Consider the following 27185-nt stretch of genomic DNA (forward strand, 5'->3'; position numbering starts at 1 on the left):
TGTGTGTCATAATTGTGTACCCTCCGATGAGGCAAATTGAAATCCGCCTTTTTCACCAACCCTGGTGCCGTATGGGGAGTGGGTGAAAACTGGCTGAAAACCACGCACGTTGGTGTCGCAGTGGACATTGGTGTCGCCGTCAAGATTAGTGGTATCGTTGTTAAATCAAAGTGCAAGGCGATTTCCGTTGACCGGAGCGAGGCCATAATCAAAGCGATTGCATAGGATACGAAAAAGTGTCAGCTAGCAAAATACTTTGACGTCGACAGTCTGCAATCTTACTTAACGGAATAAGTCGACAACGTCGTCACTCGTGGTGTGAAAGGAACAAGAAGGTAGCTGAGATTATTTGCTTTCCAGCAAGTTCAAGGAGTCTTTGTAAGATTATCAAATGCTTCTTAGGAAGCCTTCGATTTGCCGTACTCATTCTCCACTGCCCATTACAGTCATGCGGGGAAATGTTGTGGCTAGCATGTGCGGCATGCATGGAAGGCAACCAAAACAGGCACTCGTCACGGAATCACTACCGCGTGCCTTCTCTCACCGGGCGGTGTGGGATTCAGCACCGAAACGGAGAGCTCATTGTTCTGAACAGGTCTCAACTTATCCTCTACTGCATTATTTCTGCAAGGTTTGCTTTTCCAGGCGCCGAGAAAAAACAAAACAAAACACACGCGCACTTGACAAGGCTGATATGTTTACTTCCTTTTGTTAAAGGCTTCCTCAGCACAGATCGCATGCAGACTAAACGCTAGATGTGTTGTCCTGCGTCTACCTGGTGACAAGACGCGCGCTGATATACGACAGGTGCGACCGACGTCACCTACGGCTGTAACGAGGCAACGGCTGTAACGAAGAAAACGGGCACTCCCACAGCGTCGTTAAAGCGAGTTTAAACTGTACTTCAGCCTGGTTCTATCCTTGCCCCCTTGGAGTAAAAGGACTGGGCTGGTGTCCAGTATACGTTTTTTTCTAAGCCTTTGATGCGAGTTTTTTTCAGGTCTAGTTTTGTGATATAATTCTAGCTTACAATCAAGTAAGCTCTTGTCGCGAGTCGGCCGGCCTACATTTTTTTTAAATTTTTATGCCGACATTAAGAATTGATCCTCACGATCGTTCCCTGTGACTTCGGGCCACTTAAGTCGGGCCACCCTGTGCGGTGTAGTCGCTCAGAGAGGTGCGCTCACCTACTACGAAGAGCGCCAGTCCGAGGAAGGTGAGTGCGTAGGAGATCTCGCTTTCGCTGAAGTAGTCGAACGTCTTCAGCTGCGTGCAGCTCTCGACGCGCTCGCTATTGAGCGGCGGCAGAGCGTGACACGTGACGTTTCGGTTGTCCCTCGTTGTGCAGGTGTACTGCTTCGTCAACTGGTCCAGGCAGGTCTGACTCAAACCGGGGTTTGCTGGAAGCAGTCGAGTGGAGAACACATGTTGTTCCGGCATACATGCAAGACACGACCGCATGCTTCGAGCTCCGCCTTTTCACCCGAACATTTAGCACAGGTCGGTGGTTTCAAACGTTTGAAACCAAGCACGCCTAGTGACTTAAATCCGGGTTACGATTACAATGGTTGCCTCTATTTTGTGTTTATCGGATGCATGTACTATAAATCAGCCAACTAGGGAGGGCTGGGAGGCGGCCCTGTCCAGCTCGGACCTGGAGGCCCAGCGGGCCCTGGTCCAGAGAGCACGGGCAGCGGTGGCAACCAATGGCGTCCCGGAATAGGGACTGCCACTCAGGTCAACGTCCATCCACAGCTTCCCTTCCCAATTCAATACAGTGCTACAATAAATGTTTTCTCCTCCTCCTCCTTTCCATAGCCTTTAGTAGAGGTTAAAGTTGGTGCTGTTTGGCCTGTTGCGTAAGGCACTTGAACAAACATCAAATGGATGAGATGATACTGATTCCTTTAGAAGAAATTTGCAGCTCCATACAGTCATTCTTAAGCATAAAGTACGGCGAATTTCCGGCTCGATTTTAAAACCCGCTGCTGGTTGTAAACATGTTCGTGAAGTAATGGCCAAAGGCACAACCCTCTTGTGGGCCACTAGCTTGCGGGGCTGTGCTATAGACAGGCTGAGCAAATACAATGAAAAAAGAAAAAATTGATTAGAATGCAGCTCTCATTTGCATCATATTGCCACGTATCATTGCAGTGTTTGTTCGTTCAAGCTCAAGGCAGCAGGAAAGGGTCGTTATCACTTTTGTTCGTGGCGCGAGAAGCGACCAGACTAATCTCGATTGTTCGCAGCCATGAAAGGCTGCATCTAGGTTTTTCCAGATTACCGTAGATGATCTTGACCTGTTATCTGGAAGTTTCCTTGCCGGGTTTAAATTGAGCGATGCCGCGAGCGGCGGACATTCGTAGTTCGACGACCGCCGAGCACGCCTGTTGCTTACGCCGCCGCCGAGTCTACTTAGATGACGTTGTTGTCTTCTCCTCAAGCTTTGAAGACCACCTCAGAAGGCTTAGGATAGTGCTGGAAACGATCAAGTCTTCAGGCCTGACACTGAAATCAGAGAAGTGCCACTTCGCCTACGAGGAGCTGCTGTTCCTTGGTCACGTCGTAAGCAAGGATGGAGTTCGCCCAGACCCCAAGAAGACGGCTGCGATCGCAGAGTTTCCACAGCCTAATGACAAGAAAGCTATACGCAGATTCCTTGGATTGTGCGCTTATTACCGGCGATTCGTCAAGAACTTTTCGCGCATCGCTGAACCTTTGACCCAACTTACCAAGGCTGACGTGCCTTTTAAATGGGAAAGGCCGCAAGAGGAAGCCTTCAACGAGCTGAAGCGCCGCTTACAGTCCCCTCCTGTGCTCGGGCACTTTGATGAAAACGCCGAAACCGAAGTTCATACCGATGCAAGCGGGGTGGGCTTAGGAGCGGTCCTCGTTCAGAAAAATGGCAGACAGGAGAAAGTTATCGCGTACGCTAGCCGTTCACTGTCGAAAGCCGAAGCCAACTATTCGACGACAGAGAAAGAATGTCTCGCCATTATTTGGGCCACGTCCAAATTTCGCCCCTACCTATACGGACGACCATTCAAGGTTGTTAGCGATCACCATGCTCTGTGCTGGTTGGCCAATTTGAAAGATCCCTCCGGCCGCCTTGCTCGTTGGAGCCTGCGCCTTCAAGAATTCGACATAACTATAGTCTACAAATCTGGCCGCAAGCATTCCGATGCAGACTGCCTATCGCGAGCCCCCGTAGACGCAGCACCGGAAGAGGAAGACGACGACGCTTTCTTAGGACCGGTAAGCGCCAGCAGTTTCGCCCGAGGACATCATCATCATCATCAGCAGTTTCGCGCAGCAGCAGCGCTCGGATCCTGAGTTGCAAAGCCTAGTTGATTATTTGAAAGGTAAGACCGCATCTCCTCCCCGGGGGTTCAAGCGCCAACTGTCGTCCTTCGTCCTTCACAATAATGTCCTTCTGAAGAAGAACTTCGCGCCCAACAGGACAGTGCATCTTCTTGTCGTGCCCAAAAATCTCAGGCAAGAAATTATGCAGGCATGTCATGATGAGCCGACTGCAGGGCATCTCGGGATTGCTCGCACGTTGCACCGCATCCAGGAGAAGTACTATTGGCCGCCGCTAGCTACCGACGTTTCCCATTACGTGAAAACGTGCCGTGAGTGTCAGCGACGCAAAACGCCTCCGACTAGACCAGCCGGACTCCTCAACCCCATACCACCGCCAACTAAGCCCTTTCAGCAAATCGGGATGGACCTCCTCGGCCCCTTTCCGACTTCATCATCGGGTAACAAGTGGATCATCGTGGCCACCGACTACATGACCCGCTACGCCGAAGCAAAAGCGTTGCCTAGTGGTACCGCAACAGAAGTTGCAAAATTTTTTGTCGAACAAATTCTCCTGCGACACGGCGCCCCCGAAGTGCTCATCACAGACAGAGGGACGGCATTTACAGCGGAGCTGACGCAAGCGATTTTAAACTACAGCCAGACAAGCCATCGGAGGACAACTGCCTATCATCCACAAACCAACGGACTCACAGAGCGTCTGAACAAGACCATCGCAGACATGCTCTCCATGTACATCGACGCCGAACACGACGTGGGACTGCATTCTGCCCTACGTGATCTTCGCGTACAATACTGCCTTCCAGGAGACAACCAGGTTTACCCCATTCCAGCTGGTATACGGCAGGAAGCCCACGACAACACTCGACGCAATGCTCCCGCACGTTTCTGACGAAGACAACCTCGACGTCGCCGCCTACCTTCATCGCGCCGAGGAAGCCCGAAGACTTGCACGGCTTCGCATTCAAGACCAGCAGCACACCGACGCCCGACGCTACAATCTGCGCCGACGAGACACGCATTACAAGCCAGGTGATCGTGTTTGGATATGGACGCCAGTTCGCCGCCGTGGATTGAGTGAAAAGTTGCTGCGACGCTACTTTGGCCCGTACAAGGTTCTCCGTCGCATCGGTGACCTCGACTACGAAGTCATCCCCGACGGCACGGCAGCATCTCAGCGACGCCGCGCACGCCCGGAAGTCGTACATGTCGTACGCCTGAAGCCATATTATGAACGCTAAAGGACTGGAAGTTTTCATTGTCCGTGTTTATTTTCATTTTAAAGCATCGAGACGATGCTTCTTTGGAAGGGGGGTAATGCTAATGCCACGTATCATTGCAGTGTTTGTTCGTTCAAGCTCAAGGCAGCAGGAAAGGGTCGTTATCACTTTTGTTCGTGGCGCGAGAAGCGCATTACAAGCCAGGTGATCGTGTTTGGATATGGACGCCAGTTCGCCGCCGTGGATTGAGTGAAAAGTTGCTGCGACGCTACTTTGGCCCGTACAAGGTTCTCCGTCGCATCGGTGACCTCGACTACGAAGTCATCCCCGACGGCACGGCAGCATCTCAGCGACGCCGCGCACGCCCGGAAGTCGTACATGTCGTACGCCTGAAGCCATATTATGAACGCTAAAGGACTGGAAGTTTTCATTGTCCGTGTTTATTTTCATTTTAAAGCATCGAGACGATGCTTCTTTGGAAGGGGGGTAATGCCACGTATCATTGCAGTGTTTGTTCGTTCAAGCTCAAGGCAGCAGGAAAGGGTCGTTATCACTTTTGTTCGTGGCGCGAGAAGCGACCAGGCTAATCTCGATTGTTCGCAGCCATGAAAGGCTGCATCTAGGTTTTTCCAGATTACCGTAGATGATCTTGACCTGTTATCTGGAAGTTTCCTTGCCGGGTTTAAATTGAGCGATGCCGCGAGCGGCGGACATTCGTAGTTCGACGACCGCCGAGCACGCCTGTTGCTTACGCCGCCGCCGAGTGATTCAGTTCTTTTGAGGGCGCAAGTCAGCCCAAATAAAGAGCTTCGTTTACAAGTCTTTCTGGTGTCTTCCTGACCGCTGGACTGCCGTCACTACAACGTGACAATATGGTATTCGAACTATGACTCTGATTACGACATCGCAACTGTGTTTCATAAAGAAAAACTTTCGTGCAAATAAGGACAAGGAAAAACAAAAAGGAACACGTGCAATGAGGCGGGTATCCGTCCCGTCGTGTACTTGTCTCCCTATTCGTCCTTATCTTTCTTTGAGCTATATTTTCTCTCTTTTCTAATTAGGTATTTTTTCACGCTGTTGGTTCGTCATAAACATTGTTTTTTTATATATTTTTGCTCCTTTTATTGACTGAAACACCGACGAACAGTTGCCGAGGCATTAGGTTCGTGAGCATAGCGCGAAGATGCGGTCGTGCTGCTATGTTCCTCTATGTTTCAATATGTCATTATCTTCAGTGTCAAAAACTGTTGGGTGTTTTTTTTTCCTATTGGGTGTTTTTTTTTCCCTAACGCTTTGCTTTTTGATACACGTGACGAGAACTCTAGTTTTATCATCACAACATGGAACACGTAGCTAACAAAGGGGAGTCACCTTCAGATGGCAGACGGAAGGGGTTATCCTGAATATCTCCGGCAGTGATGTTTGTCGCCGTTAAGATGACGTCATAGATGCGAAGCTTGTGAATCTTCTCTACCAACTCCTGCGAAAAGAAACTGAAAAAAAAAAGTACAGCGCTTTATAGAAGAGCACACAAGGGGCGAAATGACTGCAACTTTGCTCTACTATTTCTCCGGTTTCACATCTCTGTACACCTGATAGAGTGCATAATGGAAATACAAAAGGAAGCAGCATCTATCTATCTATTAATGCGTTAGCATTAGAGGCGCCATGTCGCGGAGAAAGAGTGAAGCCCTAGGAGTGAAGCCCTGCCCCGATCGGTAGCGAGAGGTTGCTCCGGAAGGGCAACCTGGGTCTGCGCCAGGAGTGGTACGAGTACTCACAGGGATCTACGAATATAAAGTATACAATCACCGATGCCGCGGCGTTAAAACAAGATGACGAGAACAAAGGAGCCAAGAACTAAAAATAAAATAAATTAAAAAGAACTCCGCCCTGGAGTCAATGAGCGTAGTTCGCGAAGGCGATCACTCAAGCATTTCCGTCGTGTCTCCCAATCGAGTGCCATTGACTTTTTAATTAATTTATTGATTGATCAAATACTGCGGACCCTTGGGTCCAAGCAGAAGGGCATTAGAATACATAAATGCAGTAATGAGTAAATCAAGTACAAGCAAGTACAAGTTTAAACAATTTTCCTCGCTCTATGCAGCTGACTGTAAACCATCGATCCAGTCCGATATTGTCCGGGGAAAAAAGGAAAATTTAAACGTGTCTGTTGGAGCATAATAGGATGTCAGTGACTCAGGATGATGTCTTGTATTCCTTGTTAGTGCTGGCGTTATATAAGGTGACTGGATCATTTCAAGCTTATTGTCAAAAAAGCAGAGAGAGGAATTCAAGCCTCAACTGTCTTCGGCGTCATTCAAGAGTGGGTAGAGAATTCTCTGTCATAATTTTAGCGGGAGAGCCCAGTCTTGCGAGTTTATTGAAGGAAGTAATTTTCACATGACGGACGACCACTCCCCGACTGTGAGTAAGAAGCAACCTTTTTTTTTGCCGAGTTGTCATCGTTCGAAAGAATTGTGCGCATTTCTTTTTCTAGGGTCTATGCATAAGTAAAACAAAATCCGTAATCAACATTATGACAGAGTACCGTCGGACGAGGAGCCAACATTTAAAAAACAGTAAATGTATACACTCCTTTACCGGTGTGGTAAGTTCAATGCTCCGACGCTCGACCAATCCCGCTTCATATCGCTAGGTCTTTATAATAGCTACAGGAGACTTCTGAGGTAATTAGTGGCGCCGCACGTGACAACCGACGGTGTTTGATGAGAGAGTGGTTTTGCGTGCAGGAGATTGACTGAAAATCTGTCCGCTTTTGATTCACTAGCGCCTGTTTACGTTTTTTTTCACTTCGTTTTTTTCTTTTGCTTGTTTCTTTCGCTCAAAATTTACTAGCAGCAAAAAGCCGCCAACTAAGCGTTGGCGTCGGTTGTTTTCCTCTTGTCTGGGGTCGAGCTGTTTATTTTCTGGGAGCGTTTTAAGCGACGGTAAACAAAATTTGTCACAGAATTGACATTAGCACACAATACGCAATATGTAAAACGAGAGCTAGTTCTGCCCCACCCCCTTAAAAAAGAAATCTTTTTTGAAGGCTGTCATAGCCTGCCTTAATTTCGTTCGTTCGTTCGAAGACAACTGTTCCCTTCCACCGCAGACCATTTCTCACATACGATGCAATTAAACTGAAACGTTTCCGTCGGTGAAGGACTCCCTCACCGTCTATGCTGCGCAGCCTATACGGCTATCAAGCAAATCGAAGAAGGACGTCATCGTCATCATCATCATGCCTGGGTTCCCTTTTTGCAGGGGGTGGCGTTTGTGTGTCAGCACGTGTGTCTGACACGTGCACAACTCCTCTATAGCAGACACGTACTGGAGAGGAGTTTTGATCTGTGACATGAGTAGTCTCCTATTGGCAGGGTCTTATGTTTTCATTACGCACTGAGCTGCCCCCATTGAATATGAGTTTGAAAAAGAAAGCTGTAACTAGTTGCACTTGCTTATTTTCTGCAAAAGTAGCTGTTTGCTTCGCATAAGGTGTTCCTGAGAATAGCTTAAGAAGGACGTGTATAGCATAAAGGTAGAAGTGGCGCAAACGCATACCCTGTTCCGTTGTTCTCGAACCAGAAGCGGTCCCCGTCGCGAATCCTGCGGAACTGGTCGCGGATGATGGTCTGGAACAGCGGACCCGGCCTGTCGCTGGTCTCCAGGAGACCGCCCACCCACATGTCCACGTTCTCCGTCGAGTTGCCGTACAGAGACGGCAGGACCTCGTCGAAGAGCTGCGTCCAATAGGCGCGCGTGGGTCAGCTTGGCACACATTTTCCCGCTGAGAGTGATGTGAGAAGCACTAAAATAGCCTTTTCCGCGCTTCTGCGTAAGAGAGCGAGGTATTACACAGCTTTTCGGATGCTTCTATATTTCGCTTAGATGCTGGAACATCCGTTTTTCGCGTTTCACAGCAGCAGAAAAAAAAAAAAAAGCTTCGTTGTGTCTTTGAAGAAACTAAACAGCATTGAAGGGAGCTTGCTTCAAGATATTCGAGAATTAAGCGCCTGAAAATGACCATTTTGTACGCTGGGTATGACAACAGATGGCACCTCGTGATCTCGAATGGTCAGAGAAAGACAAAATTATTTGTTGTTAAGCACAGCAAAAACCTCGATCGCCCCTCATCCACATCCTTTTTGTTTCTCGCCCACCCCCTTCGTATCTTTTATGACAGCTACTGTTTTTGAATAAATTTATCTGTCCTTCCAGTGTCTACAAGCGAGCTAAAGGCCCGTGAATCGCCGAAAAGCGGCGAAGCTGTGCGCGAAACGTTTAATGGACGTACCTTCGGGCTCTCCGAGTACAGCAGGGGCGATATTCTCTGTCCCATTTCGGTGAAGGTGCTGAAGTCCGGCTCCAGGCCCAGCAGGCGGCGCGCGGTCTTGTAGTCTGGGATGGCATGGTCCCTCCCTCGCTGGATGTTCACCGCCATCAGGTCTCGCCGGGAGAACTCCAGGGGGCCGAACACCCGCCCTGCGGTTCACGTTCCACCAATAGCTGGTGTCGCAGAGTTCTGACGACAGAAGCGGAGCTGGTCATCTGAATTACGATGTAACCGACCCGTGTGTTTCACGGTGCAGAGGTGCCAATAACAATCATACCGATGGGAATAAGAAAGTGCGGTTGATTGCTTCCCTGAAGACTCAACTTCCGTGTACAAGGGGTGCTAAGTGAGCCTTGCCTATTGGGTTGTGAGCCATTAAGTCATCGACCTGAAAGACGATCGACAGTTTACGATGCCGCGTTCCTGTCTAACGGTGCACTACATGGGTGACCTCTTAAATGCAAAGTGCGTCGCATTCAGATGTTGCGTCATATTGGGTGAACAGCCAGAAATGCGATTGCGTTAGGTCCGGGTTGTATAATGCCAGGTAGGCTAAACATGTCCCATCATTCCTACAAGATGGCGTACAAAATCAAGTGGTATTGGCATTGGTACATGGATTTAGCGGCCGTAAAAAACGTGAGCTAGAAGGACGGAGTAGTGGAGGGTTCCGGATTAATTTAGACCACATGGAGGTCTTTAACATGCGCTGAAATAACGTAGCACGGGCGTGTTCTTGCATTTTGCTTCCATGTGTCGCTCTCGCTCTGAATTTGGAGGGGGGGGGGGGGGGGGAGTGCACTCACTGACCACCTGTTTCAATTACAATTTTGCGCAAACAAGAACCGAAACCCATCAGAGGTCGAGGCTTTTCTCACGGTCTGTTCCCGTGGCTCAAGAATCCATCAGTAGAAGTTTAATTCACTATTAATCTGAAACCAAAGCACCTTCAATGTTTTACCTGTAGCTACATTGGTCACCCGCAGCTATACATTCTCCCTGTCTCACTGCTTTTGCCACAGCGCTGTGAATGGAGTGTTACGCATCTTGTAGGGGGAAAAAAAGGAACGGATCTCTAAATAAGCTTCCCACAGAGATCAGCTCACCTCGTAAATCTTCGACTATGACATTGTCTTCTCGCTCTGCAGCCTGGGAGCTCAGCCCCATAATCATGGGTTCGATGCCGCCGTCTAGCAATGCCTCCTGCGATTCGAAACAAAAATTGCGGGAAAATGAACTCGCCACCCAATGCATCATCTGCAGCCCATCATAAATACACATACAAGAAGACATAGAACCGCTGGACAGAGGAATATCTTTGTTTGGGGAGAAGAAGACAATATCTTTACTTACTCTAAATAAAATCGCGTGGGCAGTTTTAAGCGGAAGTGAGCCTGATGCCATCTGTCTGAAGAAAGCATATCTTTCCCAGCAAGGAAACCACTTGGTGTGTCTGTTCCTTTTAAAACTATCCGTTTCAACGCTCTCTGAGAGCGCATTAAAATGCACACGAAGTAGAAAGAATTCCAAATGATGCAGTACCTGAACTATGTGTCATTCATGGTTGCATCGGATCTAATCTTCAGATCGACCGCTTTCAAAACTCTTTTAAGAAAGGAACGGTTGGGGAAGGTTCATTTTATGGAGAATTTTAAGACTCTGTGACAAGGAGGTAGTATAATATCAACTCTATTTGAAGGCGTGACACTAGAACACAGGAAAGCAAACTCGTCGTAGTGTTGCTCAACCACGTCACTGAAGACGCTTATGCCCAAGGACTTAGAAGCAGCAGATGCTTCATCTTTCATGGAGCTACGACGTGGTGCACGCTTTCAATTGCTCTTCCTTCAGCAAAGGTATCATGCTTGAAAGAAGGGAAAAAGGGAAATTAGCTATGATTTTATACGAAAATAAATTCTTGATATACAAAAATGTTTTATGAAAAGAAAAACACACACACAAGATGCGCTGAATGCAGATGACCAATTAACGTGAGTGCACTTTTAAAAGAAGCCGGAGTTAAAGAATTTAGGTTATTAGGTATATTTATCAACGGGGTGCACGCATACCACTTGCCATCCATGACAAATTGTGCATTAACTGAAAGAAAGGCTGACCGGAACAGAAAGACGCGAGATCTAATCGCGCGAGATGCTAAGTGCTCAAGCTTCGAACAACGATGAAGAAGTGTCACGCTTGCGTCTTCTTTTTTCTACAGGAAACTTACGTGCAGCGGCTCGGAGAATCGTAAATACCTTATTTTGATATACTGCGCACTGAAAAGCAGCTGTGCAGCACTGGAGCAAAAAAAAAAAAATGCCGATTACCATAGAGCATCATACTTCTGAACACATTTTCATTTCCGTCACTCGTCTTCTTCACGAAAAAGCCACTGTGCCAGCGACAAAACGCACATGAGCGCTGAACCGGATGTCGGGCTCCTGATCACACCCACGTGACCGGAACCTCACTAATCCAGTCCAAATGGCGGCATAGCCGCGGGGCCATGCGTCGGGGGCAGCCATGACTTGGGGCGCCCGATCGCTGGTCCACACCGCGACCATGGTCCTGTTGCTGCAACTGTTGACCTGGTCGCCGGCGGCGGCATTTCCATTTGCCTCAAGAACCACGCGCGCCGCCAACATCACCGCGGTTAAGGTCGACAAACACACGCGGGACAATGATCCGATCTCCGAGATCCTCATCGAGCACGTCGGCGAGGATGAAGCTGTAATGCTACCGCTTCTCATCGGTCTTCTCGTTCTCGGGGCCCTCATCTTCCTGTCACTGCTTCTTCTGGGCTGTCTGCTGGTGTTGCGCCTCTGCGAATCCGACTCGGCCAAGTACCACCGCCTGCGCTCTGAAGACTCCGAGAGCCACCGCCATCGCAGCAAGACAAAACGGTCCAGGCAATCTCAGGTGTTCACCTACGTCGACTTGTCTAACGCTGACTGCAGCTGCAGGGATCATGCGGCTGAGGGGCAAAAGCAAGCGCCGGCACCACGCTTTGGCGTGCAGTTTCAGACGGCCACCAAGGTCGACTTGAACGACGCGCGCCAACCCCGGGAACGGCAGGGGGCGCCCTCCCCAGCGCCACGAAAGAGTCGTATGGCGAGTATGGGTCTACCATCGGGAGAAGATGACGCTGACGCGCAACCTGAGCGACGGCCGACGTCAGCAGAAAGCGACATTATCCCTTCGGAATCATCGAACGCTCCTGCAGATCACACAGGACGGCAACCGGCGAAGGGCGTAAGCGTACTGAGCCCTGTCGGCATACCCAGGTCTCACGGGAGCTCAGTGAACGATGGAGACGAGTTTGATACGTACAGGGAGCGCTGTACACAGTTCAGGTCTGTTGTTCCGCAGCTTGAAATAAACGTTCGGGACCGTTTGGTCAAGCGGCACGCAAGCAGCGGAAGAATGTCGCCAGGGAGAACACGCATTGACCATGAGGCTGAAAGTTCAGTGATGGCTCAGACTACGGAATCGACATACGCATTCCATCCCGACCTGCACAGTTCACCACAGACTGAGGTTGGTTCGCGTGGAGGATATGACGTGAGTTCAGATATACTTTTAAGCCCAGCGTTCAGTCCAGGCACTGTGAGCATAAGTTCGCCTTACTTACAAAACAGACCGAGGATCAGCCGTCCTGGGGACTCCGCATCAGAACATACGTCCCCGTTTGGAGCAGAAACCACGGAACTGTTTGGTCACGGCCGCTATTACGAGGAACACGCAGGTAATCAAAGGGGTAAGACTGAACCATCACAAGTTACGGCACGCCGATATCCTGAGGTGAATTCTGCGCCGAAAGGGCGCCAGCCAGTCACGGTGACATCCCCGGGTAGAATAAGGCACCCAGTCAATGCTCTGGTGGAGCTTCCTGATACCAGGATTACAGCCCGCGATGATAGCAGCTCAGTGACCTCGAGCGATTCTACAAGATTCCAGGAGTTGTTCGAAAACGAAGCAGCCAAAGCCAGACACACCGTTGTACCTGTGCAAAACCTTGCGGAAGGATTTAAGCCTCCAGTGGCGCCTGTGGGGATCAACACAAATGTGAATCTGCAGAGAATACCGTCAACACGTCCTTCAGCCATACATTCCCCTTACCAAAGCCCTTCCAGAGAAATGTCGGCTCAGGTGCCTCAAACTGCAGCTTATTTCGACCTGCCTGAAGCCGCCAAGTCTTTCGAGGCCGCAGTCTGCGAAAAACCTGAAGCTGGCGTGACAGACAGGTCGTCGTCATCTGAAGGCCCCCAAAGAACACACCCTGTCGCACAAGCTTCCGTGTCCAGTTCTCTCACTGAAAGGAAGGAAAGAACGCTGTCTGCAAATGGGAAGCTTAGGCTGCCGCAACCTCCAATGCAACGACTCAGGAACGACCTACAGTCAAAGCTATCCGATAACCAGTCAGCTGCGATAAGCGGTTCACTGCCGCCGTCAGTAAGAAAGCGGCGAGATGACCGAAGCTCTACAGAGCCGTTCAGCATCGATGAACTAACTCATCAGAGGGCGTCAGCATCAGATCCGTTCTCAGAAATTGATGCCTTTTCAGATCACGCATATGCGAAAAAAATCACAGCTGCAGCACCGTTCGTACATCCGCGCTCTAAGTCATTTGTTTCGCCTGTGCTGCCTTCAACAGTGTCCGTGTCAGCTGCCGCCGACGGACGCCTCGGGCTAGGTGCCTCCTCTGAAGAACTTGCGAAGGAAGGGCGAGACCTGTTGCTGCGAGTGGAAAGTTCTCAGGGCGTTGAGGCTCGCTCTGACTCGGCGCCTTTGATTACGGAAGAAGGTGCGCAGCCACTAGGAAAAGTAGTCCCTCGAGAAGAGCAGTCCGCCACCTCCTCAGCACTTGTGAGATCCACTGACACCTTGGAGTCGAGAACGCACGCTTCTGGTGCGAGTTCCCATGTTCAACAGGTTCCTTCATCAGCCATGTCCGTCTCTGCATACGCGGCAGACGACTCTGCACAACCCATCGCCGCAAAAGAAGGCAGCTCAATGCAGTCGGCTGCACAACATGACACACTTGCTGAAACCAGTTCATCAGGGAAGGCCGCAGCACGTAGCGGCGACAACGAGGCTGACGGGAAACAGTCAGCGTTGCCTGTTCCAGCGCACGACAAAGAAGTCACAGGAAAGAATAGCACGGTTCCTGTGGAGCTTGGCACAGAGACAGACGAGGGCTGCTTGACTCCGAAAGAGCCTCTCGTCTTTCCTTCGGGTTCCGAATCAGAAGAAGCAGCGGGGACACTAGAGGCATATGATATCAAGAAAAAGAGCCTCTCGGATGCTGCTCCGCCTTATGCCCCCGAACTGTGGACACCTTTCAAGGTGCTCACTAAGGAAGACAGGGAAGCTCTGGCCAGCCGTAATAGTGGTGGCCAGCATGGCACCAGTATTCTGCCAGCACAAGTTCTACAAGATCAACTTGTTGCCAATAAGGAGGAACTGTTCATTCGTGGAAGAGAAACTACTTTGCCGACAACAGATACTAAGGCTCAAAGCGGAGCTCCGGAAGAACGGGTCATTCCTGAGAAGCGGACGTTGCTGTTTGACGACGACGCCGACCAAGAATCAGTGGCTGCCTCAAGCGTTGGCAACCGAGGTGGTGTCTTATCTGTCCCTTCTAGCACGCGGCGACCTCCTGTCCCTTACGATGCCCCTCCTCACACGATCCCTCATACTTGGATTCCTGGTTCTCAGATTGAAGAAGGTACCGCTATCACCGGAAGACATGACCTCACAGTGCCACGCGAAGAGAATGGTGGACAACTTAGCCACGTTGCTTCTGCGCACGAAAAGCAAATATCCATTAAAGAAAACAAGGAAGCTATGCAGCGAGGCCCTGGTGGTAGTTCTGGCGAAGTGGCCACAAAAGACGGACGTGGCGCTCCTATGAGCTCTAAAGGTAGTCAGGAACAAGTTGAGAGGTATGACGAAAAAGACAAGAGTCTTTCAAAGGCACTTCAGCTTTCAGCACCACTACTGCTGACATCACTTCCGCATGCGGACAAGTTAATGAGTCGGGAGGAACATGATGTTCCGGCCAGTCGTAGTACTAAGCAAGAAATCTGGGCCAGCGTTCCGCAAGCCCCTCCTGCGGACAGGCAAGCTGTTCCCGACAACGGAGTGGCCCTTTCTGATCAAACAGAAGCTTATCCAAGGCCAAGCACTATTGCTGCGCAACCCAAGGCAGAAGGAAATGCCATTTTCGTGAGGCAGTCGCAGCTGAGTGACCAGAATGGCAGAGAATCCAAAGCATTGGAAGATACCACCAAGCCAACCTTGGGAGAGAGATTAACTGAAGACGCCATAACAACCACCACGAAAAGACCTCCAGTCACTTCCAGCCCTCCGCCTCAGATGCTGCTCTTTGGTCCTCAGCCAACATTTTGGGACTTCACAAAAAATGCCGCCATCGTTAGCAGACAGGAGTACACAGTGCCAGGTGAAATGACAGGTGGACTGTTCAGTGACGTCGTTTCCACGGAAGATAATCAGATTACCAGAGACGAAAAAAAGGTGCCCACGTTACGAGGCGGCAGTACAGCCGCTACATCTTTCAATGACCTCGTTCCAGCGGAAGATAAACCGATCGCAAGCGAAGAGAAAAGGGTGCCTATGGCGCGAGGCCATGGAAGTGACATTGAACCATTTAATGACGTCGTTTCTGCAGAAGGTAAGCAGATCACGAGTGATGAAAACGGGGTGCCCATGGAACGAAGCCGTGATGTTGTCGCTGGTCGCCGCAATGACGTCGTTTCCGCGGAAGATAAGGAGATCACGAGTGACGAAAAAAGGGTACCCATGGCACGAGGTCGTGGCACTGCTATTGAACCCGTCAGTGACGTTTCTCCTCCAGAAGATAAGCAGATCACGATTGACGAAAATGGGGTGCCCATGGAACGAAGCCGTGATGTTGTCGCTGGTCGCCGCAATGACGTCGTTTCCGCGGAAGATAAGGAGATCACGAGTGACGAAAAAAGGGTACCCATGGCACGAGGTCGTGGCACTGCTATTGAACCCGGCAGTGACGTTTCTCCTCCAGAAGATAAGCAGATCACGATTGACGAAAATGGGGTGCCCATGGAACGAAGCCGTGATGTTCTCGCTGGTCGCCGCAATGACGTCGTTTCCGCGGAAGATAAGGAGATCACGAGTGACGAAAAAAGGGTACCCATGGCACGAGGTCGTGGCACTGCTATTGAACCCGTCAGTGGCGTTTCTCTTCCAGAAGATAAGCAGATCACGATTGACGAAAATGGGGTGCCCATGGAACGAAGCCGTGATGTTGTCGCTGGTCACCGCAATGACGTCGTTTCCGCGGAAGATAAGGAGATCACGAGTGACGAAAAAAGGGTATCCATGGCGCGAGGTCGTGGCAGTGCCATTGAACCCGTCAGGGACGTCTCTCTTCCAGAAGATAAGCAGATCACTATTGACGAAAACGGGGCGCCCATGGAACGAAGCCGTGATGCTGTCGCTGGGCGCTCTAATGACGTCGTTTCCGTGGAAAATAAGCAGATCGCGAGAGACAAAAAAGAGGAGCGCACGGAGAGAGACCGTCTTACTGCCGTTGCATCCATCAGTGACGTCGTTTCCGCGGATGATAAGCAAATCACTAGTGACGAAAAAAGAGTAACCACGGTGCGAGGTCGTGGCACTGCCATTGAACCCTTCAATGACGTCGCTCCTCCGGAAGATAAGCAGATCACCAGCGATGAAAACAGGGTGCCCATGGAACGAAGCCGTGATGTTGTCGCTGGGCGCTCCAGTGACGTTTCCGCGGAAGATAAGCAGATCGCGACAGACGAGAAAGAGATGACCATGGCTCAAGGTCATGATACTACCGTTGAGTCTTTCAAAGGAAATAAGCAGATCACGAGTGACGAAAACAGGGAGCCTGTGGCGCGAGGACATGATACTGCTGATGGACCCTTCAGTGACGTCGTCTCTGCGGAAGATAAGCAGATCATAGACAACGAAGGAAAGGACCTTATGGAGCGAGATCTTAATACTGGCGTCAGAAACTTAGCTGCAGAAGAGTCGCGTAAAGTTCAACCGAGCACTCCAAGCGGGTTGGTAACAACGAAACCATATGAAGTTGAAAATAGGAGTCTTTCAGAAGCAGGTGCACCACTTGTTTCGGAGCAGCGCTCACCCTTCCCCAAAAATGGAGATGCGGTATTGAGCCGGGAAGAGAATGAGGGACCGGATGATCGCGCGCAGCAACCCGATGCAGTCATCCTGCAAACGAATGTGCCCGACAAACAAGTTGCCTCAGATATTGAGACTAATCCACATAGAGCGGCCGCTGAAGAAAAGGTCATTCCTGTAACCATTCCTGTAACGCGGTCTCCACCAATGAGTTACCTAGATGACGAAGAATTCAGAGCATCAGGCAGCGCCTCTGGTCCAAGCGTCACAGAATCTGTAGCCCCTAGCCAACAACGCCCTCCAGTAACTTCTACTCCTCCTCCACAGATGATCCTTCATGGTCCTCTTCCTCCCATTTGGGACGAAAAAAATTCCGCCCTCACCACGCGACAAGAATACACAGTTCCGGGGGAGACTACAGGCGGGCCATTCTCTGTTTCAGAAAGGAAGCATGCGGATGACTTTGGCTCCCCGGCATCCTCACAGTCGCGGTTTTCCGCGGATCGTAGTACGGCTTCAGAGGGCGCAACACCCACCGAACAGACGGAGGGCATATCTAAGACGACAAAGCGTCGTAGTTCATGGGCTGATTCTTCACAATCACAATTGCGGCCACCCAACCTGGCTCGCTCATCACATTCATCAGTCGATCTTTCGCCTCCAGCACACGGTGACTTGACGCACACGTCCAGTATGACTGCTTTTTTGTCTGAAACAACTCCTGTACTCGACGCTGCCGTCAAGACAGCAGAAAATGTCGTTGTTCCTGTACACCAACGATCAGTACGTCCAAGCAGTCTTGAGCCCCCTGATCAGGCAGTGTTGCCTTCACACAACCCGCCTCTGCCACAGCCGTTGGACCCAAGTGCCCCGCTTCTTCCAACTACGGAACTCTCTGCTGCTGCCACTGTGCCTGCTCAGCTGCCTTCATTGACTACATCGCCCAGTACCGACCAGCAGCAGCCAGCAGAGGTCACATTGTTGCAGGAGGGTGGCAAAGCAAATGAAGCTTCATTACAGAGAGAAGGCAGAGAGGTGAATGATAAATTACAAACACGATCCGGCAGCGAGGTGACCTCTGACCTCCTGGGATCTGGTTCTCCCAGTAGCAAAAGCATGTCACTGGGTAGTCAAGAGAAATCGTCTTTAGAAATCATCGAGAACGACGGTTCCGTCACGTCAACAGTGTCTCCAAGTGGCAGCGCGGTTGATCGACAAGACTCGGAACCCTCTGTGGACGTTAACGCTGATCAGCCAAAACTAGTAACATCAACAGCACAGCACGCACGTGTGGACTCTCGTCAACATGGGAGCTCGGCTCCTGTAGAAAGAGAGGGGAAAGGACTGCCATCGATTGAGAGGCCGAACGGGAAACTGAAGTCAGCTCTCGACCGCTCTTTGGCACAACCGGTCATAGGGTCCCCGACTGTCTTCAGAGCTGATCGGAAAGAACTAGAGCCCTTGCCAGCCTATGTGCCAACGATCGCCTCTCGCTTGCCGCCGCACTGGACTTCCATCGAGCAAAGGAAACAAGAATTATTAGCCAATGCGAAGCTTAATGGTCAACTGAAGTCGCCTCCAAACCGTGCTTTGGCTCAACCAGCAGCAGAGCTACCGGCCGTAGGCAAGTCAAATGAGCGTGGTGTAGCAACACCAACAGCCAGACAGGTAGACGCGGACTCCTCCCGGCACCCCAAGTGGTTTCCTATAGAAAGACCGAATCAAGAGTTGTTAAGCCGTAAGCGTAACGGGCAGCTGAGATCTCCGCCGGGCCGTGTTATTGCGCAACCAATTCAAGAAGAGCCAGTCGACATCAACACCCAAGAGCTCGAATTGGCAACCGCTCAAGCCAGCCAGTTAGATCCCGATCCCCGTCAGCAATCGAAGTGCTTTCCTGTGGAAAGGAACAGCCAAGGTGTGCCGTCAAATGCGAAGCATAACGGGCAGCAGAGATTGCCACAACCGGTCTCGAAGCATCCAATAGGCGCAAGACCTGACAAAGAAGAACTAATGGCCACCAGCCAGCCAGCTAGCGTCGACATCGACCGTTCTGAGTCATCCACAGTCCAATCAGCTGCTTCTCCAGTTACTCCGGAAGCCAAGAGCAGCAACGGCCGAGAATTGATTCCGGCCTATGACAACAGCGCGGCTGCCCGAACGAGGCCCGGCGATAAATCGGAGCACGGCGTGTTCGTGGTGCCGGTGGACGAACATCCGGTACCATCTGAAGCCGACAGGTCAGGCACGTTGGCAACAAGTCCCGACGTGTTCTTTCGGCAAACCACACCAGTTTCAGCGCATGGGAGCGATGATTTGATCACCTTCAAGCCCGAAGATACAAGCGACTCCCAAGCAGCAGGCAGCCCCGAGGAAAAGCGGACGAGAAGACTTAAGGACAGCACTGAAGTAGATCAGAAAGATAAGGAAAATGGGAAAGAGGAATCAAAGAAGTGAAGACAAGCGTTCGTACCTGTGGGTTCCAGAAGGAGTTGCACGTACGGACGCCGCTTACACTGTGCCTCTGTCCGTCCATTTCGAAGGTCACGTTACGCACTCTGCAGTCTGAAGCAGGGCCCCTGATAGAGGGAGACAGAGAAAAAATAATACAAGCGATAGTATCAGTTGTAAAAGCCAGCCTACGAGTGACAAAGAAAGGCAGTGTTCGGTATGTTTGAAAGGATCTAACCTTCTGTAGCCGCCGGACGTCACCAGCGTGTGTCCAAATCTCATGGCTGCCGACTGGAATTCTGTTGCAATGCCTGGATCGACGCTCGAGTCCCAGCCTGAAGCGTTCAATGCAAGAAATTAGGCAATGCCTGACAACAAAGGTCTATCGGCTTACCTTTGTATTGCGGAAGTGGAGATCCCAGCCACTCAGGAAGCCAGTCGTTTATTATTATGTGCTGCGCACACAATAAAATGTTTTTGTTACTAATTTGGTTTACTAATATCGTCGTCACGAAAGAGAAGGAACTACGCAATAATTTACCAGATACGCATGTTTTGTGAATCGTCGGAGGTAGCAAGGTTATTCGTTCTACGCATTGCATTAGAAATGCAGTGCGAAAAGTGAACGATATGAACTACTTAGATTACTCCCTGTACACTTTTTCCGAGTACTTAGGGAAAAATCTTATTTCGTTTTCGTCACTTTAGTCGTTGATTCCTGTGCTATGACATCCAATGTGCTAACTTCAGGAAGACTGAAAAAAAAAAAAAATCCCCTGTTCTTGCGTTGAACTTTTGTATTCTGATCGTAAAACTTTCCTGGAGCTTTCAAATTTTACGAATCGAGCTGATGCCTCTGAGTGCGCCGAGATGCGGGAAATGCAGCAACTCTTTTGTACTGTTTCGCTAACTTCGTATAAGGCGTTCGATTCAGCGTTTTGCCTAGCTATTATCTCAACATTCAAAGTCGTTGTCGTGACAGGTTTATTTCTCGGCGTCGAGTACCTTGCACCACAAGAAATCTTCCTTCGGGTCCTGTTGCAAGAGCGAATGATACTTATGCGACGCCCTCATGACTATGCATTTATACGCAGCCAACTGTGGATTCCTTAATCGAACAAGGAATTTATCTCCAAAAAAATAGTTCTCCACTCTTCCATTCTTTTTCGCACTGGTTCCCGATGGGTTTTAACACGAGTCTCGCTCGTAACCCACTGGAATGAAAGCCCTCATCACGGATTTACCGGCGCGGTGGCGCAGTGGTTACGGCGCTCGGTTGCTGGCCCGAAAGACGCGGGTCCGACCCGGCCGCGGTGGCTGAATTTCGATGGAGGCGAAATTCTAGAGGCGGCCCCTGTACTGTGCGATGTCAGTGCACGTTAAAGAACCCCAGGTGGTCGAAATTTCGGGAGCGCTTCACTACGGCGTCCCTCATAGCCTAAGTCGCTTCGGGACGTTAAACCCCAATAAACCAAACCAAACCAAACCAAACGGATTTACCCGCCTTTATTTTCAAGGTTCTCAGCTATCCAGCTGCACCGCTTTCATACATCAGGTGCAACGCTGTAAAAGGTATGGAAATAGTCCGCACGAAAAAATAAAGTGAGGCGTTTCACTCCGCGCGTGTTCTATGACCGAATGGTCTAAGTCAAGAGAAAGCGATAGCGTGGCGTCAGTGCATTTAACCAAACTGATTACAAATGTGTCCTGTAGTAAGCCTGCAGGCAAATGATTTACTATCTTTCGCTCACCACAAGGAGAGCACTACTTTTTGGTCGCGGATGCAGGCAATGCAAATAAGAGCGCTAGCTTTCACAGCGTTGCACCTGATGTATGAAACGGAGTATAGGTCCCTGGTGTTAGAGCTCGCCCGAGCACATTGCTTTTAAAGATAAAAAACTGGAGGGGACACCTAATGTCCACCTTAAGGGCATGAGGTGTCAGCGTTAATATGCGCGGAATTGGAATTTTTATATTTTACATTCATAGATCGCTGGGAGCCGTCGTACCCCTCCTGGCGCAGTGGTGCAGCGGTTAAGTGATGCGCCACTGACCCGGGAGGTGGCTGTTTAAGTCACGTGTGGGGTTTTAGGGACGTAAGTTGCTCTTCTGAAGCAACCTCTGGCGACCGATCATTAATTTAATTGCCACCTGTCATGGTGGGAAATTTTCTCACAATCCGGTGTTGTGATGACGTCACAAAGTCGTGTGACCTAGCTGGCAGGTGCTCCACCTGCTTTTTCGCTCACGCTGCCGACGACGACGACGCCGGATTTTCTGCAGACCATTAAGCCATAGGGCATCATCATCCCCATCAACAGGAGAAGTAGCACTATCGCGTTAAAGTGGCGCATGCATGCATGTACTGTAGTCGTACACAGCTCAAGAATGCAGCGGCAAGTGCCCTTAAGGCATAGCGTCGACCAGTTCTCACGGCGTCGCGGTTATTTTCTTTGCGTGACATCACAGGTGACTGGCAGGTGGCTCCGTGAATTGGAATCAATCATTAACTGCGATGTCACGACAATCGATCGACGCCATTGGCTGGAAGGCTTTCTTTGAGGGATATTTGTCGCTGCGCTCATTCACTAAACCACAGAAGCTAGCTGGAGCATCGACACTTTGAAATGATGTGGCTGGATTTAAGAAATTATTCAATTGTGTCTTTTTTATTGTTGCTGCTTATACATATGCATAATTTATGGGCTTACACTATAGCTCCGCCTATTGGCCCAACATGCTTTTTCAACTATGTTGCAAAAAGAAAAGGAAGTGTACAAAAGGCAGCATCGTCACCTGGTGCACCGCGATGACGAGCTTTCTGGCTTCGTTGAAGATGCGTTCCTCGTTCCATATCTTCAAGGAAGACGAGTTGTTCGAGCCGGCGTTGACGGTTCCGAACCTCTGGCACATCTTCTCGGCCACGGCGTTGTGGAAGCGGAACCACAGGGTGCCCATGGTCAGCAGGAAGGTGTTCTCGTTGCCCCTTGGGTTGCCCAGTCCTGAAACCAAGGCCTGGCGTCAAATCGTGCGGGTGGATGACCGCCTGGCAGTTTTCATCGAATAGACTTTGTCTAATCTTTACTTTTATTGCCATCTGCGCTTCTTATTGTCCGCCGGACATCTTCGGACATTCTTGAAGTCGGTGATAAATAAATATTGCAGTTTTTGTAGTCAGAAAAAATTATCTGCCACCTCCACTACGCCACCTCTTTCTTCTTCCACTTCCACCTTCCTCCTTTCCTTTACGGTGCGGTTCAGGTATCCACCGAGATATGTGAGACAGATACTGCGCTATTTCCTTTCCTCAAAAACCAAACCGAACCACTGGATGCCTCAGTGGCCTCCCTTTTTTTTTATTTTCGGGAGTTCTTAAGACATCACAGTGTGAAACGAGGCTTTGTGTACGTTCCACTTCATTTGTTTTCTTGAAAAGTTGTGGCTCATGGAAATCATTTTCAGTGGTTACGATTGCATCGTCATCATTATCATAATCATCATGAGCCTGACTACGCCTACTGCAGGGCAAGGGCCTCTCCCATGTTTCCCCAATTAACCCTGTCCACCTAACTTTCTTGCGCCCTTTATCTTCGAACTTAGTTAACGGAGCAAATCAGCGTTACTATGCCTCCTCTTTTCCGAGCAGCCGTTAAGCCTCTAGGTCAGGGAACATGCAGCGAACAAAGTGGGCGTTTTTGGCAAGCTTGCCATTACTGATGACTGAGGGAAGTGTAATTTTATAGGGACACTCATTTTCAGACATCCAAGTTGCTAGAAAAGCACTGGGTTCGAAATAAGTTGGGAATGCGCCATATTTATTTCCTCTAAGGTTGTAGATATTGAAATTCACAATTCATTGCAGGAAAAAAATTTTTGCTAATTTTTGAAGCCAAGCCGCTCACCTTCCTTCTTTTCATGAAATTCGTGATGAAAAGAAACAGTTTCTTATCACGAAGGCGGTAGTAGCTGTCTAAATATAGATTAAACCTCCATCCATAACTAGTACCTTCTGCGCACCAGAAAAAAGAACAAGGAGATATTAGGTTGGTAGGCTGAAGGAAAGAAAGAAACGCACACTTCTATGTGCATAGCAGTGCAATTTTGACATCCACTAGAAAGGTATAACTGTCCAGTGTTCTTAAACGAAAACACAATCAGAACGTCCCAGCTTAGTCAAAGGCAGCCGGACCTTGTACTGCTATAGCATCGGCCCCTTCTCTTGCCGTCAATCTTCGGTAGGTACAGTGCAACCTGCAGGGGCTGCTCGATTAAATTTACCGTAGCCTCCTTCTGGAGAGTTGGCTAAATGTTCATCTTCGAACGAAAGGGCTTTTTTTCTTTTTTTTTTAGCGGAGAAAAAGTGACGATGGTTGCCTTTTTTTTTTTTGCCGTACATCTCCCAATGACAAGGCACGAGCACTTTTATTAATGCACACGTTTATGACCGCAGTACACTCCAGCGAATTAATTCGTCCTAAACCTACATAAATTGCGTTAGTTTACGTACCACAGTCAATTTGTGACTCGTACAGTATACAAAAGGGCATGACTGCGAAGCTATAGTGACTAGAATCTTCGCATCTGTATGTCTACGCTTTAAGCGAGAAAACACTAAGTGCTGCAGAAATCACACCTTTGGAGAATAACTGCGTTTCCAAAACCATATAAGTGCCTCTAAGAGCAACTATTACTTCCCCATAAATATTGCAACGAAGCATCAGGCGCAGGCGTATCACTTGGATGAAAGTTGTCAGGGCCTGTATCATCATAGGCATGTAGAGGTCTCTCTACAAGGGGCGCTAACGTTTCTAGTAGTGCCTCTTCAAGTTTTCTTTGTAGCAAGGAAGAATAGGGGACAAAATTTGCGTTCCCCTTCCTCATGCCATTAAGGAGACCACTATCCCCCCCCCCCCCCCCCCCCCCGCCCCTTGTGCACACCTGTGTGTATTATGACAGCATAGGACTTGGTGAGCACGATATCGTTAAATGGTTGAACGGTTGAAGAAAGGTGCACCACTCTAGTCGGTCACAACTCAAGAACGAAGCATTTCCCTCTATACAGGGAGCGGCGACACAATGGAGAGAGGGGTCTATCGCCGACCGTAGAGGGAAGGGATTATCCTCTCTTATCTACCACCCCCTGCTTTGTCACGCTAGCAGGTTCATGAGAATCGGCCCGACGCCATTGTCTGGAAGGGGGTCCTTTGTCGGTGAAAAACCGCTGATTTCTTAAGTTGTATCCGGCTATAGCAGTCTGATTAACGGAACTATAGTTGCGAAGGCGAGGAACCAGGCGGCGAAATGATAGGCAAGCTCGAGAGCTCGTGCGGACACGGCCATGTTGCTCACGGAAGAATCGCGACACGGGGCGTAGCCGGTGGAACCTTGGCGGCGGAGGGTTGGCCATGGGCAGCCGGATGCTGTTCTCCACGGGGAACTGGCCGCCGTGCGACGAGGCCAGCTTGCCGCAGCGGAACGCGCGCAGGGTGTCGGCCCACGTCTTCGAGGTGCCGTACGTCAGGCCGCCGTCGATCCACGGGGTGATCTCGTTGATCTGCGACAGGCCGCAGCAGTGCGCGCGCTTAATCAAGGAGCGAAATTAACAGTCGTCCACGGAACGGGTTGTTCGATACAAGTTATAGCGGAAAGAGGGTTATAGAGGGCAACTATACTGTAAAGCTGAGACTGCTGTATGAAAACGTCTGTTCAGGTGTGTGTATATACCGGGTGTACCAGCTAAATGTAACCAAACTTTTAAAAAAGGCGAAGTGTCCTAGTCCAGTGAAACCAATTGAGGGTTGTTCATAGTCGCGTGGCCTAGTCTTGAGTATTTTTTTCGCTCTTCAAAATTAATTAATTATGTAAGTTTAATTAGCTAACTTTTTAATTATTGACTTCAGGAAGAAAGTCTCAATGAAAAAGTTTTAGATCGCCTCGAAAAACCGCTAGTAGTGCTGTTTCCGTCAAGTTACGATTTACGTAGCTTCATTTATTGGCCTTAAAACAAAGTTATCACGTGACCAGCTGCTCGCTCACTTCTCCGCCCCAATGTGCACCCAAAGTCTCATCGAGGGGAGGACTTCAGAAAAAACGGATTTTATTCTTTAAGGCTCGTCTTGGGCCGTTGAAGTGGCACAGTTGTCATGTGGAAGCTTTTTTTTATTTCATTTCATTTCATTTATTTGTCCCTTAAAGGCCCGAAGGCATTACATAAGGGGGTGCGTACATACAGGTTGGAGGGTAGTGGCAGAGAACACACACAAAAAAAAAGAAAGGGGGAAAAATACACGGGGTACAAAAAGAGTACAATAATATGCAAACTAAAAGCAAGAAATAAACATACAAAAAGAAAACAAGGAACAGTTGGCACTTCGGTGTCGCAGTATGAATATGTTTATGAGAAGTGATTAGCCAGTTTTTCGCGGAAAAGGCGGCGATCGGAGCATGTTATTATGTTGTCGGGAAGGCCATTCCAGAGCACTATGGCGTCGGGAAAAAACGAACTGCTCATTGCGGAGGTGCGGGTTTTAATGCGTGCGATTGGGTTACTGTGGTTTAGGCGGGATGACGTACGTGGGGGTAGCTGCAGCAACAAATGTCTTGGTGAGCGATAAAAGAAAGAGTGAAAGAGGCATAGACGGGAAATAACACGGCGAGTTGCTAGTGTTTGAAGGCCGAGGGATCGTTTTAGTAATGTTACGCTAGTATTTCTTGAGTACCGTATTTTCCGGTGTATAAGACGCGGCTTTTTTTCGAAAATTTTGCTGGTGCGTCCTATACAAGGGTGCGTCTTATATGCGAATTTTTCATCTTTTTTTGCGCGTTCATCGATTACTCCAGTTCATGCTCAAGCTTTTTTCACCTAAAAAATATCACTACCAATAACGCGGTTGTAACACGGTTAATACTTCAATACCGGGACCGCCGTGCGCGACATTCTAGGTGATCTATATTATGAAACGGCGGGGATGACGACTTCCGGGATCACAAACGCGCGGCTGTTTCGGAGGCCCCAAGCAAAAGTAATGAGAAGCGCCAAAAGATGGTGACAATCGCGCTTCTCGCCATTGTCAAGACAAGCCGGCGTTCTTTTTTAGTCACCCTTTGCAACTTTTTTTTGCTCCGTGTACGTAGTGCATGTTTCAGCCGAGTTGCTTCCAGAAATGGGTGAACCTTTTGATAGCGCATCTGAAGATGAAGACTTCGAAGGTTTCAAGTAGAATAAAATGTTATGGACATATGGGGAGCTGCATCGTTTTTCCGTTCTTTTTTGCTAGAACGTGGACGAGTATGGCATGAGTGTTGCCTTTTTCGATCACTTAGCGTTGCTTAAGAATTGCTCACAGGTATGGTGCATTTCGCGATAGTCGCGCAAGCGTATTTAATTAAGCCTCACTGGCCTAACTGGGTAAACTGGGGTGCGTCTTATACACGGGTGCGTCTTATATACGAACTTTTCCAGTGACAGCTTGCATATATGGCAAGTGCGTCTTATACAAGGGTGCGTCTTATACACCGGAAAATACGGTACTGCGATGTAATGAAACGGGCGGCGCGATTTTGAATGGCTTCAAGGTCTGAGATGAGATACGATTGTGATGGATGCCAGACAGATGACGCGTACTCCAATTTAGGACGTACGAATGTTATATATGCCAACTTTTTTACTTCAGGTGATG

At 49.4% G+C, this 27185-nt stretch overlaps 1 protein-coding gene across 2 annotated transcripts in view; it reads right to left on the reverse strand.

Annotated features, from left to right (window-relative positions):
- The window catches only part of LOC149342925 (dual oxidase 2-like), a 57936-nt gene that overhangs the window by 18740 nt on the left and 12011 nt on the right, over positions 1 to 27185 (reverse strand). The window contains exons 5-14 of one of the 2 annotated variants that reach the window (XM_089545448.1): positions 24856 to 25060; positions 22303 to 22508; positions 19901 to 19961; positions 19745 to 19841; positions 19529 to 19634; positions 9993 to 10089; positions 8848 to 9035; positions 8115 to 8293; positions 5916 to 6037; positions 1188 to 1400 (exon numbers count right to left, since the gene is read on the reverse strand). In XM_089545448.1, coding sequence (XP_089401574.1) covers positions 1188 to 1400; positions 5916 to 6037; positions 8115 to 8293; positions 8848 to 9035; positions 9993 to 10089; positions 19529 to 19634; positions 19745 to 19841; positions 19901 to 19961; positions 22303 to 22508; positions 24856 to 25060 — 1474 coding nt within the window. The remainder of the gene's footprint in view (positions 1 to 1187; positions 1401 to 5915; positions 6038 to 8114; positions 8294 to 8847; positions 9036 to 9992; positions 10090 to 19528; positions 19635 to 19744; positions 19842 to 19900; positions 19962 to 22302; positions 22509 to 24855; positions 25061 to 27185) is intronic. The other variant, XM_089545450.1, reaches the window with a different exon arrangement.

This window comes from Amblyomma mixtum, chromosome 5 (assembly GCF_055824585.1).
Source record: "Amblyomma mixtum isolate Tamu chromosome 5, ASM5582458v1, whole genome shotgun sequence".
Taxonomy (NCBI): Eukaryota; Metazoa; Arthropoda; class Arachnida; order Ixodida; family Ixodidae; genus Amblyomma; species Amblyomma mixtum.